The sequence below is a fragment of the Polypterus senegalus genome, chromosome 10 (assembly GCF_016835505.1).
Source record: "Polypterus senegalus isolate Bchr_013 chromosome 10, ASM1683550v1, whole genome shotgun sequence".
In the NCBI taxonomy this organism is placed as follows: Eukaryota; Metazoa; Chordata; class Cladistia; order Polypteriformes; family Polypteridae; genus Polypterus; species Polypterus senegalus.
This window is the reverse complement of record NC_053163.1, coordinates 81,253,350-81,268,166: the sequence shown is the minus strand read 5'-3', so window position 1 is coordinate 81,268,166 and position 14,817 is coordinate 81,253,350. Positions and strand designations below refer to the sequence as shown.

Genomic DNA, 14,817 nt, shown 5'->3' with positions numbered 1-14,817 from the left:
CTGGGGATTGAGAACTTCCAGGTCAGGGAATATAAAAGGACTGTGGGAGCTCCCAGACGGAGAGCTGAGCTGGGTGGAAGGGTGGCAACGCGTCTGGGAGCTGGAGGATTGTTTATTGTGTATTATTGTGATTTATATGAGTATTGTGGTGGAGAGTGTGCTTTGTACACTGTGGAAGTTTAATAAAGTCAAGAGTTGGACTTTTACCTGGTGTCTGGAGTCGTGGACAGGGGTTCAAGGGAGCGAGAGCGCACCCTATCTACCACAACCTCAATTATAGAATTGATTTAGAAGAGGGAAATGGCTCAGCACCTATTTCAGAGGCCCACCTTAGAAGACACAAATTCCAAATATGCTAAAACTGTTTACAGATATACTGTATAAATGACTTGCTGGTAATCACCCAGTGATGTGCAGGTGGGAAGTGAACCAGGAGCCAAGTCCAATGCCCAGAGCATTTGGTTCTAAAACATGTTGTTGTAAACATACAAAGCTAGTGATTTCACTGTGAATCTAGTGTCTAATAAATTAGTAGCCATTTATCATCGTTGCTTCATTAGCTTTAGGTATAACATATTTAAAAATCACAATTCTGGCTTGGTTGCAGTTCAGAAGTCTTAATTGGGGAAAATGGTTTTCAATTCCTTTACGTTTTATTTATTTAGCTATATTTTAAATGTCAAGTTCTCTATTTTGGTCTTGTAGTTTGTTATTTATGTAGTATTTTAAGTCATTTTTATCATGGGAATCTTTAGTCTTTTGTTTTTGGAGTAATATGATATAATCTCAACTGCTAAGGGAAGTAAAGGGAATTATATATAATTGTAATTGAATTGTTGTGAGATAGGTCTAATTCACTTTTTACGCATATGCACAAGAGAGACTGAACAGCCTAGTGTTTTCCCTTCAACCATCAATTACTGTATTTGTGTTTACTTTGTCATCTAATTCAGGACCACAAGGTTAGAGCCTATCCTGTCCGTGCTTATTATTTGTGCTTACTTTGTCTATATATTCACATGTATGGTACTCCTCCAGTAGACAGAAGTCCTGTTAATGCTTGGATATGCAGTTATTCCCTGACTTATAGCTCCACTTGGGACAGGTCATTTGGCTACATGTCAAATTGGCTGTATATCGGTCACAAAGTGTTCAAGTCATTGCAACTGAGGCTCTGTGGGTCTTGTGTGGTCACTGGTAGGCATTCTTTAACTGCCAATATGGAGTAGCACAGACCGATATTTGACTCTTGATGGCCTTTTTCAGGGCGTTGTACTGCACTCTTAAATTGCTACTCAACTGTTATTTTGCCACTTGCTGTTTCTTCTGAACAGAAGTTTGAAAGTGCAGCTCAGCTATGTTCCCAAAACTCCACCAAAGAACCACTCATTGTTCATGTGTCGGTGCTTTGTGGCAATCATTTGATACTTTTTTGGGGCCTCACTCCTCACTAGTCATTCATGTGCAGGTGCTTTGTGGTGTTCATTACATCTCAGGAAAAACTCGCTCATATTATTGGTGCTTTGTCGCGATCATTCAATGCTTCATGGAGCAAAGCTCATGTAGTGTGTGATTGAAGAAGTTGGTTAAAAAAGGAAAGTACCAGCACATCTAAAGTACTATATACTATGGGTATCATATCAGTAATATAATAAACTGAGAAAGCAAAATAGACATAAATTAAGATTTTTTTTTTTTAAATTGTACTCAATGTATAGATATATACTGTAGATAACCAAAGAGCTCAATTATTTTTATTAAAAAAGCACTGGGTGCTGAATGTGTATACCAATCTTAAGCTTCTGTTATTCAGATGAAGGAAAATCATAAATTAATTAAACCAGTAAAACTGTGAATAACTTTGGAAGAAAAATGGATATTATTACAAAAGAAGTAGAAAAGTGAATTCCAGTTGTGAAATAAGGGAAGACAACACAATAGTATGTCTAATGATGCAAGGAAAGGCAGAAGACATTGAATACAAATTTTTCCAAAGAAAACCCAACAAAGACTAAGTAAAGTTACAAAATTACATCTACGAGTAATATCCTGAAATGGCCCGCTCCTCTTAATCTTATAGAAAACTACCCTAAGACCCCCTTTTAATTTCAATTTGACTCTTCAGAAAAGAAGACTAGCATTAAAATTTCAAAATGTGCTTCAACAAAGTATTACAAAGTGTGTACACTTAGTCAACCAAGGCATTGAAAGATTTCTGATCATTTTTCTAAAAAAATGGCCCATTTGTTTTCAGTTCAGTAGTATTTGTTGATGGTCTTATTTGAGGTAAAAAAGTCTAATATTATCCATCTTGATTCCTGAAATTTCAGTATGGGTGTTGTGACAGGCGCCTGGCGTCCATGCCCAGCCGGGATGCCCCTGCACACTGTATTCAGGGGGAGCAGCCCTGGACAGTGCAATACCTCCCCCTGGATGCTAGATGGCCACCCCCCTGGGCTGGTGTAGTGCCTCAGTTTCCCACAGGGCCCCCTGGGAATTGGAGTTGGGGGCAGCCCTGTTGGGTCCCGCAGGTACCGCCAGGGAGTGCTGTGTTTGGGACTCCTGAGCCCGTGTGGGCAACAGATTCATCACACCTGGAAGTGCTGCCGGATCTTGGTGATCAAACACCTGGAGCACTTCCAGGTGACCTATAAAAGGGAGCCAGCAACCACCACTCATCGGCCAGAGTCAGGTGGAGGAGGACAAGGATGCGAGGGAGGAGTGGTGGTGCCAAGGAAGAGAAGAGTGCTTGTGCTTGTGCTGTACTGGTGTTTGGGACTGTGTTGTGGCTGGGGGGAGTACGGGGAAGACGTGCCCTCCAGCTGAAGAGTAATAAAAGTCTTTTTATTTTACACGTACCTCCCGTGTCCAGTCTGTAACGGGTCAGATGCTATATAGCGCCTTTCTTACAGTGTATACACTACTGTATTCCACTGTATTTTGGCAGTTAACATATAAGAGCTATATATTATGATAGGGAGCCGCCCTCTACAATCAGAATAAATCACACAGCCCATTGTTAGTCAATGGTGCTAGTTCGGTCATTAGGACAAGGTACTGTTTATAAGGTTGGAGAAACCAGCAGTCACCTTAGACTGAGGAAGTCACTTTGTTGAGTGATGAAACGTATCAGAAAAAAACTATGTCCAGATGAACAGAATCAGCTTTCTAGAATTTCCTTACCTAGATTATTGAGCATGCATCGAGACACTCAAAATGACTCACACATACAAAATGATGGTGTCTTTGTGGACAAAATAAACAGTCTGCATGCCCCAACATCTCTTGCCCCTATTTGTCAATTGGGGTGGTTCATGCACTTGCACACCAAAGTGAATGTGAACCGACTAATGCAGTTGATTAAGTGATATTGCACAGTGACTTGTTCATCACAGAACCGGCAATTCAGAAACCTCCACCACCCCTCTCCCAAATTAATCTCCAGCCATTTTTATAATTCTGGCTCCAGTATTCCATGCCAGTAAGATTTTTTTCCCTGGCTGTTGCCTGTTCTTGCTTTTGAAAGAAAAAATCTCACTGGTGTGGATTTCAATCTTTTGGCAGCAAATAAAACCATAACCTTTCTTATGCCCTCAAAATCTTTTTTCTGTTGCCTCTTCTTTATTATAAACTATACACAGGTCCACAATTTTCAATGTATTCTTTAAGTCTTTAGTTGTAGGCAATTGTTAATTTAGTTTTAAATATATGTTTGCCTAATTAGTTTGAATTTTGAAAATATTGTATCCCTTACTTGAAACATGATTTCACTTTGTGGCATTTTTCCCCTCTCACAGAATCTGATAAAGAATCTACCAGAGCAAAAGGAGCTGAATGCTCTCGCAGAGCTGAAAAGTGAATATGATGATCTCTGTGAGTCCGAGCAGTTTGGTATTGTGGTAAGTGAGCAGCGCCACACATCTGTCATTGGGTTCCATTAAAAGTGAATGCAATCCATTGTTTTTCTTATTAAATGTTGCTTCACCATGTATCCTGTTTCTGCATTTGACTGTATACCTTGCAGCACTATACAGTATTTTGGATATGCCATCTTTTCCTTTAAATCTTTATAAAAGATTTGTGAATATCCGAAAATTAAGAAAGAAATCATTAAAAAAAAAAGTCTGCCTTCAGGCTCTTTGCAGTATCAGCGCTATTCAATATATAAAAAGACGCAGTAATGTATAATTAAAAGGCCAGGAATATAAAGGGCATTTTTTATGACAAGTCAAATCTAGTAGCCTTGTTGTGACTGACGGCACCGGTGATTTTGATAAATAATAAAGAAGCAGAATTTGATTTTCATACAGAGTATCATTAGGGGATTGGTGTTTTAAAGATGCAGTGTATTCTTGAGCTGTGGAAAAAAATGAAGAGTGTCACAAGTCACTCTGTGTCATGTCTGTTATTTTATTGCGTAATTAAAAGAAAGAACAAAACAAAATTGTAAGCTTGTCAAGCAACATTTTGGCCACATTTCACATTATTTCATACAGTGATTATTTTCTTTCATATTTTGCAAATATAGAAAATTAAGGGCATATGCTCTATCTGACTCTCTCCTTATACAGAGAAGCAGCAGGAGGAATTGTATAAGGCCTGCTATCCTTGTGATAGTTCAGACAGCAAGAGAGCTAGCTGTCTTAGACATCTTGGCCTTTGAGGTCAGTGGAAAGCTCAGCAGTGTAAATACACCAGCAGCTGTGAGAAGGTGTCCTCATTTGGTGTTCCTGGAACAAACAGAAGGCTGCCCCAGACCCTAGAAGTGATTCTGGAGCTTGGTTGGAAGTGATTACAGTATGAGGTTTAAGATGGCCTTAATGCCAGAGATGAATGGAATGTAGGGCTTCGAGGAGAGTGGGAGGAGCACTGAACTGAAAGAGTCCAAAAAGGACCAGGATATGGAGAGAGGGAGACATATATAGGGGATGAAGAAAGATGCTACTGTGGTGGGCAAGTCCTTGAATAGGCAGGGATAGAAGATCTAGGAAGGCCAAGAGAAGGAGCCCACCTATTGTTTTACATTTGATTTCTTGATGCTTTGAGTCCTCCCTTTTGTGTGGGCTTTCCTGTACTCATTTTGTGTAGCAAAACAACATTTTTGAACCTTTTATACCAGGTACATTTACCTCCTCAAAATTACAGTGTGTATGGTGTACACTCTCAATTTCTTGTCTTTGTGCCTTTTATATATAATTTGGTATGCATAGTCATTTACACATGAAATATATATTTCTAATAGATGGAGGAAATTAAAAATAGATTACACTTATTAAGAGGACGTACAGTGTAGTATGTAGACATATTTAATGTGGGTGATAAAATGTTGAGACATATGCTGAAAATTAAAAAAAAAAAAAACAAGAGTTATGCACAACACTTTAGTACTTTGAAAGACTTACATTTCTTGATGAAGACAAGTTACAAAGTGGAGAATCTGCTATAAGTTTGATTCTGCATATATGCTTAATAAGACCGTGTTCAGTCCTTTCCATGTAGTAAAGTTATACAAATACTTTTTTTCTGAAATAGTGTCGAGTTCTAAGAACCAATTGAAGTTATAGTCATTTCTGATGATTTACCGGTACATATTGTAAAAGAATAGTGATTATGTGAAATTATTTCTCTGTCCTTAGTCTTCTCTTCTCATTTTCTACTTTTCTAAGGTAAGAATACAGCTAATTATGCAATTTCCCTGCAATTTAACTTTTTTGCGGATATATTCTTTTAGAAGTTTTCCTAAAAGAGGTGTGAAATTCCATCAGTTATTCTCTTCTATTCATAATGTAGCCTGTTTAGATTTTAGACATACGGTGGCACATAAGTGGCACATGTAGCACCTATTCCAGGACAGAATGCCAATACAATGCAGGGCACACTAATTTTCACACCTATGGGGATGCAATTCAAACCTGCCAATTAAACTACCAAACACACATGGATGGGGGGGTAGAAGAAAACCTGGAAATCAAAAAGGACATACAGACTAATAGAGACCATGTACATTCCATACAAAATGCTCACAAGCTAGGATTTAAACCCAGAACTAACTACTAACTTTTAACCACTGAACCACCTCCCTACCCTGCTGTTTTATTAATGTATATATACAGATATTTGTTTGATACTTTAATGAATTTATAGAAATTATCCAATTTTGACAGAATTGCTCATGTATATATTATCCAAATGTGTTAAATAAACCCTTGTGAATGGTTTGGTATTATTTCTTTATTCTTTTACTTTGCGGCACCTACAAACTCTTAGTATTGCGGTAAAGTAAAACGAATGACAAGTTATGAGCCTGCCATTAATTCTTAACATTTGAAAACGTACCTTTTAAAGGAGGCAGGTAAACTCTGTCCAGAAGGGCCACTGCAGTTGCAAGGTTTCATAACTTTCAAACTCTCAAATCAGTACCTAAGTCAGGCATGAAAATCATCTTTGTGCTTAATTAGATTTCAGCATTCTAACATACCAGGAACTGTTAGGTTTCCCTGCAATAAATATTTGGGCAGTTCTATATTCTTTCCAGCCTTAGATTGCAATTTTTTCAAATTAAGCAATTTGAAGCTGGTTGTTTAGTGTAAAATGGCATTATTGCAGATGTAAAATGAACACATGTTTATCAAGGTAATGTTACACCAGATATGTTATTCAGGGTAATTTCCTGGACCACAGCATAAGTAATTCCCACCTGTTTTTTTAGTTCCAGCAGACCGTCCTTAATTTGCTTGTTGCTTAAATGGGTTAATGGGATGGAGAGATGCACAAATGCCAAAGAAACCATAGACAGGGTCCCTACCAGAAGTTGGAGAAGACAAGGCCAAAAATGAAGCTAAGTTAAAAGGAGGGATTACCAAAATTCCCTAACCAAGACACAGACTTTTACCAAAGCCAAGACACTGGATAATAAATGAAATCAAGAGGACAGTACCTACCATAAGATACTAATCACTAAAAGCTGCCACACACTCAAATGTTCAAGGTTAGAATCCATAATCTCTGGACTCTGCACCTAATGTATGGAGTTATAAAGTGAAGTGACATGTTGCATGGTGCATTCTTGGAGACAGCCATATTAACACAGTATAAAATGCCAAAGCTACAAAATGAAAATGTGACACACTTAAAATTAAATATTAGAAGAATTTCCACCAGTACATTAACTACATTGTTAATACAAAACAATCAATTATTAATTTACCACTGGTTAATATCCTATAAAGACCCACAATATTGGATTGGAAAAAAATATGTAAAACAGGAAAAAGGTTAACAGGGTGTCCCAATTTGTATCTAGGTTTCCACTTAATTCTCTCTCTATAGAATATTCCCTTCAGGCAATCTGCCACCATACTGTGCCCTTCTTATGTACTAGCAGCCTGGTAGAGAACTTGCAAATGTGCATCTTATCATCAGGCATGAGCAGCAGGTTACTTCTGCACCTTTGTTGGTATCCGTTTACTGGCTAATTAACCTGAATTCATTTGTAACATTAAATCTTTGTGTTATTCAAGCAAGTGGAGAGAAAAAGAAAGAAAGAAAGAAAGAAAGAAAGAAAGAAAGAAAGAAAGAAAGAAAGAAAGAAAGAAAGAAAGAAGTCAGCCATCTGTATGAAGTAACAACGTTAAAATACACTTCTAATTAAATTTAACTAGGTTGGAATCACAGTTGTGTTAAAGGATAGTTTTCTAAGCCTGAGTAGCTGGAAAGATGGTGCATGATGTTGGTAAAAGATTCTGTCTGAACCACATTGCACAACAGTACCTTTTATCAATTTCCTTTTACTTAATTTGAAATTCTGGATCTTTTGTTTTCTTGTTAAATAGCAGTACTACTCACAGCATTTAACAAAGCAGTATTGCAAACAGGATGTCTTAAGAAGGCAGCCCTTGAGCAGTAGAGGAAAGGTTGGGCCAGTTCAGTTTTGAAGTGATCAGTTGAAATTGTGAGAATCTGCCAGTCATACAGTCATATGGTGCAGTGGTGTATGCTCCTAGAAAACAATCCAGTTTTGTTTCATAGCCTTGGCCTTATCCTTCCACATACACACATCCTCAAAATAAACAATAGAAGGACAGGAAAAATGTGTTTAGATTTACTTTTTATTCTGTGTTAACCTCTGAAAGCAATTAGCTTTTAAAGCACAGGAATTGTGCACATCATCATCATCATCCAATCAGTCAGCAGGAGGACAATCTAACCAAAGTGTCTCTGGTCTATTAGTTAATACAGGGAATATTGGCCAGATTCTTGTCTTTTTCATTTTATTATTATATTCAAATGTTGTTTGCAAGATTAGTCTTGTCAATAATGCCATTGCTATAAATGCCCATTATTCCTCTGTCTGTCTCTGTTTCTAGAGAGTCTGGCTGGATCCTGATTTATGTAATGGAATCTCATACTTGACCTTAAGCATTATGTGTTTGGATGTTTACACTTGAAAATGGCCTTGACAGAGAGCTTAAAATCATTCGCCTGTACCATCCAATGTTAATTAAAATGCTTTGGGTAGTATAAGCAAAATCTTTCATTTGTGTGTTTAAATAAAATGTAAATCTATATTTAAATATAGCAAAAGTAAAAACATTAGTTATTTTTCTGTATATCTAAAATTTCTGAGAATATGGATAGGTCAAAATTCTGATTGCCTGTAAACCTGTGACCTTCTCTATTAGGAATAATTTTTCGGATTAATTCTTCCACTCTAAGTTACCATTGGATTTGCTCACTTCTCAACATACTGTATGTGAAAACCCCTATTGAAGTAAAAGGTCATTAAATTGAATGGAAACCCTTTTTCAAGGCTGTGTTAGCTGGTAATGAAATATTTGCTTTTATGCCCCTCAGAAAATGTACATCGTTATCATAATCTCTTGGATTTCCTCGTATCAGTTGTGTGCTTTGTACACTGCATGGCTATTTTAATCTGTGTTTGTTTGTATCTGTTTTTGAAATTACATTTTTCATGTTTTTCTCATGGATGTCACCATGTTATAGATAGTTCCTAGATTGTCTGTCACATGATACATCTGATGTCACAACATTGGTAATATAAAACAAGGTGCTACACTTGTTCCAGTGACCAAGCTTAAGCATTAACTAAAAAAAATACACTTTTCATGTTTTGTATTTTGTTAATAAACTTACTTGTTATTGTCACTTTAAAAATTGGGCAAGTGCATTTTTTGATTTTTGAAATTTGATTTTGATGACCTTGATACTTTCTGGTGATGAACTCCAGCTAGTTTTTTGACCATTCTTTGACTTTTCCTTTCCCTCAGCTTTCTTTTCATGCCCTGGTTCTTATGCATTTTGTCCTTTATAGAACAATCATTTTTCCCCTGCAAAGACATAATACATGGACAGCCTTTAAAACAAGAAGTCTTCACAGGCCGTTGATGAACTCCAGTATCAGAAAAGAGATGGAAATAAAGGCATAGTAAAAAGCATGCAATAACATAAGGTCGCTAAAATAATAAATGTGTGTATTTCTATTGGCTGGAGTTAAATTTCGTACTTAAATATGTGGCTTAAGTGAGGCAGACAGCAAATTCAGAGTGTGTCAAAAGTTGTTGGTGGCACAGTGGTGTGGTGGTTAGTCTGGTTAATTACCCTTGAATGTCAAGGATCTAACATTCTTTCTGTCTATAAGGAGCCTGCATATTTATCATGTGTCTTTGTGGGTTCTTTCTCAAGTTACTTCAGTTTTCCTCTTACATTCCATTAGACGTGTAATTAAATTAATTTGGAATTTAGAATTGGCCCTGTTTGGGTGTGTACAGTATATGAGTATGCACCCCATTCAGTGTGGGTTCTTGCTTGGCACCAGAGGCTGTAAAGTCAGAGCAGTTCCTGGCCCCTTATATGACTGAGTTGGATTAAATAGCCTTGATTATGTTATATTATGGTATGAAATCCCTAACAGCCAGCCAAGTGCAAGGTTAAAAAGATTAGTCCTTTTATTCTCTTGACCCCTAACCCACCGAATCCTCTTGTGACTTTCAACAGATATTCATCATATTTGATTTTTCTAAATAAAATGTGTCTCACACTTGTAAAGATGCACTGTTCCTCCTTGGCAAAATTGAACAAAACAGGGCACTGCTACATAAATGGAGCCACATAACAGCTTGCTCTATTGGGAAATAAGCCACTTGTAGAAGCTTTTTCACTAAGGCTGTCAAAAGGAGCCTGTTTTTTAATATACCAGAGATCAAATAAAGAAATGAAAGGCACACAATGTTATTTTGATAGACAACTTGCTCATAACATGAATAAATCTCTTGTATAATGTAATATTGTGGCAAGTGTCCCAATGCAGTCTCTGAGAGATGGATTATTCAACAAGCTGTATAACATAGTTGAAATTCCCTTTATTGGTAAGATAAGGGACACTGCATGGAGACCATTTCCATCTTCTGCTACCCCCACCTCCACCCAGACCCTAGTATGTTTACAGATTATATTAAGTAGTCAATAATTAAATGGAATTACAGAGACGCTTATCTCTGTTTCTCAATATTTGCTATTAAAGACAATGAGATTGAAGTTATAGTGATGAAATTAAATCTTGCTAAATTGCCTGTTAACATCTTGGAGCTGTTGCAATTGCTAGACTTTATTGCATAGCCTCAATTCTTCCGTCTAACCTAGTTGCAGTAATATAATAGCACTCTCCTTCTTCTGTCATTGACAGGGGCTAACCGTAATAATCTCAGCTACTGAGTGCATTCAGTGGTACCTCTGCCCCTAAGATTTCTTTTTACTTTATACAGTATTCTGGAATTTCACATACTTGCTTTAAAGTAGTTACTGTGTTAATTATTATTATTATTGTTGCTGTTGTTGTCAGTTAATGGTTTGGGTTTGTCTTCTTTCACTCACACAGATTCATGCACAATGTATGCTGCAGCTTACATGTTCTTTACCATAAATGCCTGGTGCAAAATGCCCTGTTTTTTAGGGTGACTGCTGTTAAAGGCAAATTGTGTTTGCTTTTCAAGATTCTGAATTCTGTCAGTTATTTATATACTTTATTTAACAGAGGGACAATTTTTTCATGAAAATCATCTCTGTTTTATTCTACTCATAATGTTACCAGATAGCAGATAGCCCAGAGACCCTTGAAAAAACCTTTATTTATTTTTTATTCAGGATGACAGAGTGTGTAATTGTGGGCACATCTTATACTGTGACCATGATGGAATCATTTGGTGATACCGATGTTATAGATCTCATTCTCTTTCTGTTTGTTTCCTTGTCATGGTTAAATCAGGGGAGTGTTGTGAAATTAGTAGATACATTAAAGTAGATCCTGATATTTGTATAGATCAGTAAGCTTCCATAAATATAAACTGCTCAAAAAAATTAAAGGAACACTTTGAAAACACATCAGATCTCAATGGGAAAAAGAAATCCTCCTGGATATCTATACTGATATAGACTGGGTAATGTGTTAGGAACGAAAGGATGCCACATCGTTTGATGGAAATGAAAATGATCAACCTACAGAGCCCTGAATTCAAAGATGCCCCAAAAATCAGAGTGAAAAAATTATGTGGCAGGCTAGTCCATTTTGCCAAAATTTAATTGCAGCAACTCAAAATTGTACTTTGTATGGCCCCTGTGTTCTTGTATACATGCCTGACAACATCGGTGCATGCTTCTAATGAGAAGACAGATGGTGTTGTGGCGGATCTCCTCCCAGATCTGGACCAGGGCATCACTGAGCTCCTGGACAGTCTGAGGTGCAACCTGGTGGCATTGGATGGACCAAAACATAATGTCCCAGAGGTGTTCTATTGGATTTAGGTCAGGAAAGTGTGGTGGCCAGTCAATGGTATCAATTCCTTCATCCTCCAGGAACTGCCTGCATACTCTCACCACATGAGGCCAGGAATTGTCGTGCACCAGGAGCCACTGTACCAGCATAGGGTCTGACAATGGGTCCAAGGATTTCATCCTGATACCTAATGGCAGCCAAGGTGCCTTTGTCAAGCCTGTAGCGGTCTGTGTGATCCTCCATGGATATGCCTCCCCAGACAATCATTAACCCACCACCAAACTGCTCATGCTGAATGATGTTACAGGTAGCATAATGTTCTCCATGGCTTCTCCAGACCCTTTCACTTCTGTCACGTGCTCAGGGTGAACCTGCTCTCATCTGTAAAGCACAGGGCACCAGTGGTGCATCTGCCAATTCTGGTATTCTATGGCGAATGCCAATCGAGCTGCATGCTGCTGGGCAGTGAGCTCAGGGCCCATTAGAGGACATGGGGCCCTTGGGTCACCCTCATGAAGTCTTTCTGGTTGTTTGGTCAGAGACATTCACACCAGTGGCCTGCTGGAGGTCATTTTGTAGGGCTCTGGCAGTGCTCATCCTGTTCCTCCATGCCCAAAGGAGCAGATACTGGTCCTGCTGATGGGTTATGGACCTTCTATGGCCCTCTCCAGCTCTCCTAGAGTAACTGCTTGTCTCCTAGAATCTCCTCCATGCCCTTGAGACTGTGCAGGGAGACACAGCAAACCTTCTGGCAATGACACGTATTGATGTGCCATCCTGGAGAAGTTGGACTACCTGTGCAACCTCTGTAGGGTCCAGGTATCGCCTCATGCTACCAGTAGTGACACTGACTGTAGCCAAATGCAAAACTAGTGAAGAAACAGTCAGAAAAGATGAGGAGGGAAAAATGTCAGTGGCCTCCACCTGTTAAACCATTCCTGTTTTGGGGGTCATCTCATTGTTGCCCCTCTAGTGCATCTGTTGTTAATTTCATTAACACCACAGCAGCTGAAACTGATTAACAACCCCTCTGCTACTTAACTGACCAGATTAATATCCCATAAGTTTCATTGACTTTATGCTATACTTTGATTAAAAAGTGTTCTTTTAATTCTTTTGAGCAGTATATATTCTAAAATAATTATTGTTTATAGGCACTAGTAAAATATACTGTCTGTCTTTAGTGCTTGTTTTGCATTCAGACAGACTGGTCAAATAGTGGCCCTGCCAAATCAGAATAATGCTAAGGAGACTGAAATATTCAAAGTAGGACCTATACAAGGTAGAAAACTGGAGGGCCAGTAGAGCAAAAATTATATAAAACAAATAACAAAATAACAAACCCTATAGACTCTCAGGGCCCTTAATGGATTCAAACCTCAATCTAACAGGTAGTGTGGCTTACCCATTCATCCAACAGAAATTACTGACAACAAAGTACTTTCTTTGTTTCTTTCACAATCTGCCAGTCGAGCTCTCACCTCTCAACCCACCTGTCAACTGTAAAATCGGAAAACATTTGATCTGAGCCAATTTAAATATTGTCCTGGAGTCACTTCCATAGTCAGATGTGGGTTAATAGTGTTTAATTTCTGCAAGGACGAAGTGCTTTTTGGGTGGCCATCACACCACTTCTTTACTGAACCTCTGGGCTGCCTGTCTTAAAAGGATCACTAGTCATACTTTTGTGCTATGCGATTATATGTTGCAACTTAATGTTGCTGAAGTGTGGAGACTAGCCACAAAATTAGGCACTGTGGGCCTGCTTCAAAATCTGAACCATATGCTGCCAATGTGGGCCTGCTTCAAAGTCTGAATGATATGCTGCCCTGTATTGGTGAGGAGGAGCTCTGCTGTTTGACCAACTTTGAATACTCTCACCTTCTCTCTCCCTTTCTCTGTTAGTTTGAGACAAAGGTACAGATTCCCAGTTGCCTGTCCGCTCTCTAGAAATGTGTTCTACCACCAGGTTGAAGGTCATTCTTCTTTCATGATGCTTACCTTACATCATCATTGCCAGTGCATGCTCTTGTTCTTGGTGCTTGCTGAAATTTTTTCAATCTTGTGTCACTTTTTCTACTTGACCACAACATGCCCTCCAAGCAACTAATCATACAGTATATATTATATTAAGTAAAATTTTCTTTATTATGAAGTTGTGTTTAGATCATGTGTGTGCATATTTGGTATACAGTGTTAGCAAGTTAGTTATCTCTTGATCATGTATATTATTTTCAATCACTAGTGGTCAACTGTCTCTCTCTCTCCCCCGGTTTAACAGTCATTTTCTGGGTTCACTCAGGTTAGCCATTTGCCCCCAGATTTTGAGCATATTGTAGGATATATATATATATATATATATATATATATATATATATATATATATATATATATATATATATATATATATATATATATCTATTTTATTAACTTTATTGTAATCATTCCATACAAATAGATCAATTTTTACAAAAAATAGGATTGAAAACAAATCAACCCCCACCCCTGAGAAAGAGAGCATGGCCAACAAAGTAAAATTTAAAGCTTGTAAACATATCTAAATTGATGAGTTTAATAGGGCAATAGGGATGAATGGAGAAGAAAAAGAAATGCAGAGAGAATTACTTCCTCTGTGCTTTAAGAGCTTATTCTAAAATATTATTGATTAGATCCTGCCGGGTTTTGAAAAAGTTCTATACAGATCCTCTAAGTGAGAATTAGATTTTTTCCAATTTCAAATAATATAAAACATCAGTTACCCACAGACTTAAAAGAGGAGAGTTAGGATTCTTCCAATTTAGCAAAATAAGTCTGCGTGCCAAAAGTGTAGTGAATGCAATCACAGTTTGTTTGTCCTTCTCCACTTTAAGCCCATCTAGAAGAACACCAGACAAAGCTGCTAATGGGTTAGGAGGGATTGTGACACCAAGGCTGTCTGAAAGGCACTTAAAAATTTTGGTCCAAATTGATGTTAATTTGGTGCAGGCCCAAAACATGTGACCCAGTGAGGCTGGAACTTGATTGCAGCG

The 14,817-nt window shown here is 37.9% G+C and overlaps 1 protein-coding gene across 8 annotated transcripts in view; it reads left to right on the top strand.

Annotated features, from left to right (window-relative positions):
- The window catches only part of diaph2 (diaphanous-related formin 2), a 1,278,655-nt gene that overhangs the window by 750,001 nt on the left and 513,837 nt on the right, over positions 1-14,817 (top strand). For all 8 annotated transcript variants that reach the window (XM_039766010.1, XM_039766009.1, XM_039766012.1 and 5 more), the window contains one exon: positions 3,798-3,899. In XM_039766010.1, the coding sequence (XP_039621944.1) occupies positions 3,798-3,899 (102 nt within the window). The remainder of the gene's footprint in view (positions 1-3,797; positions 3,900-14,817) is intronic.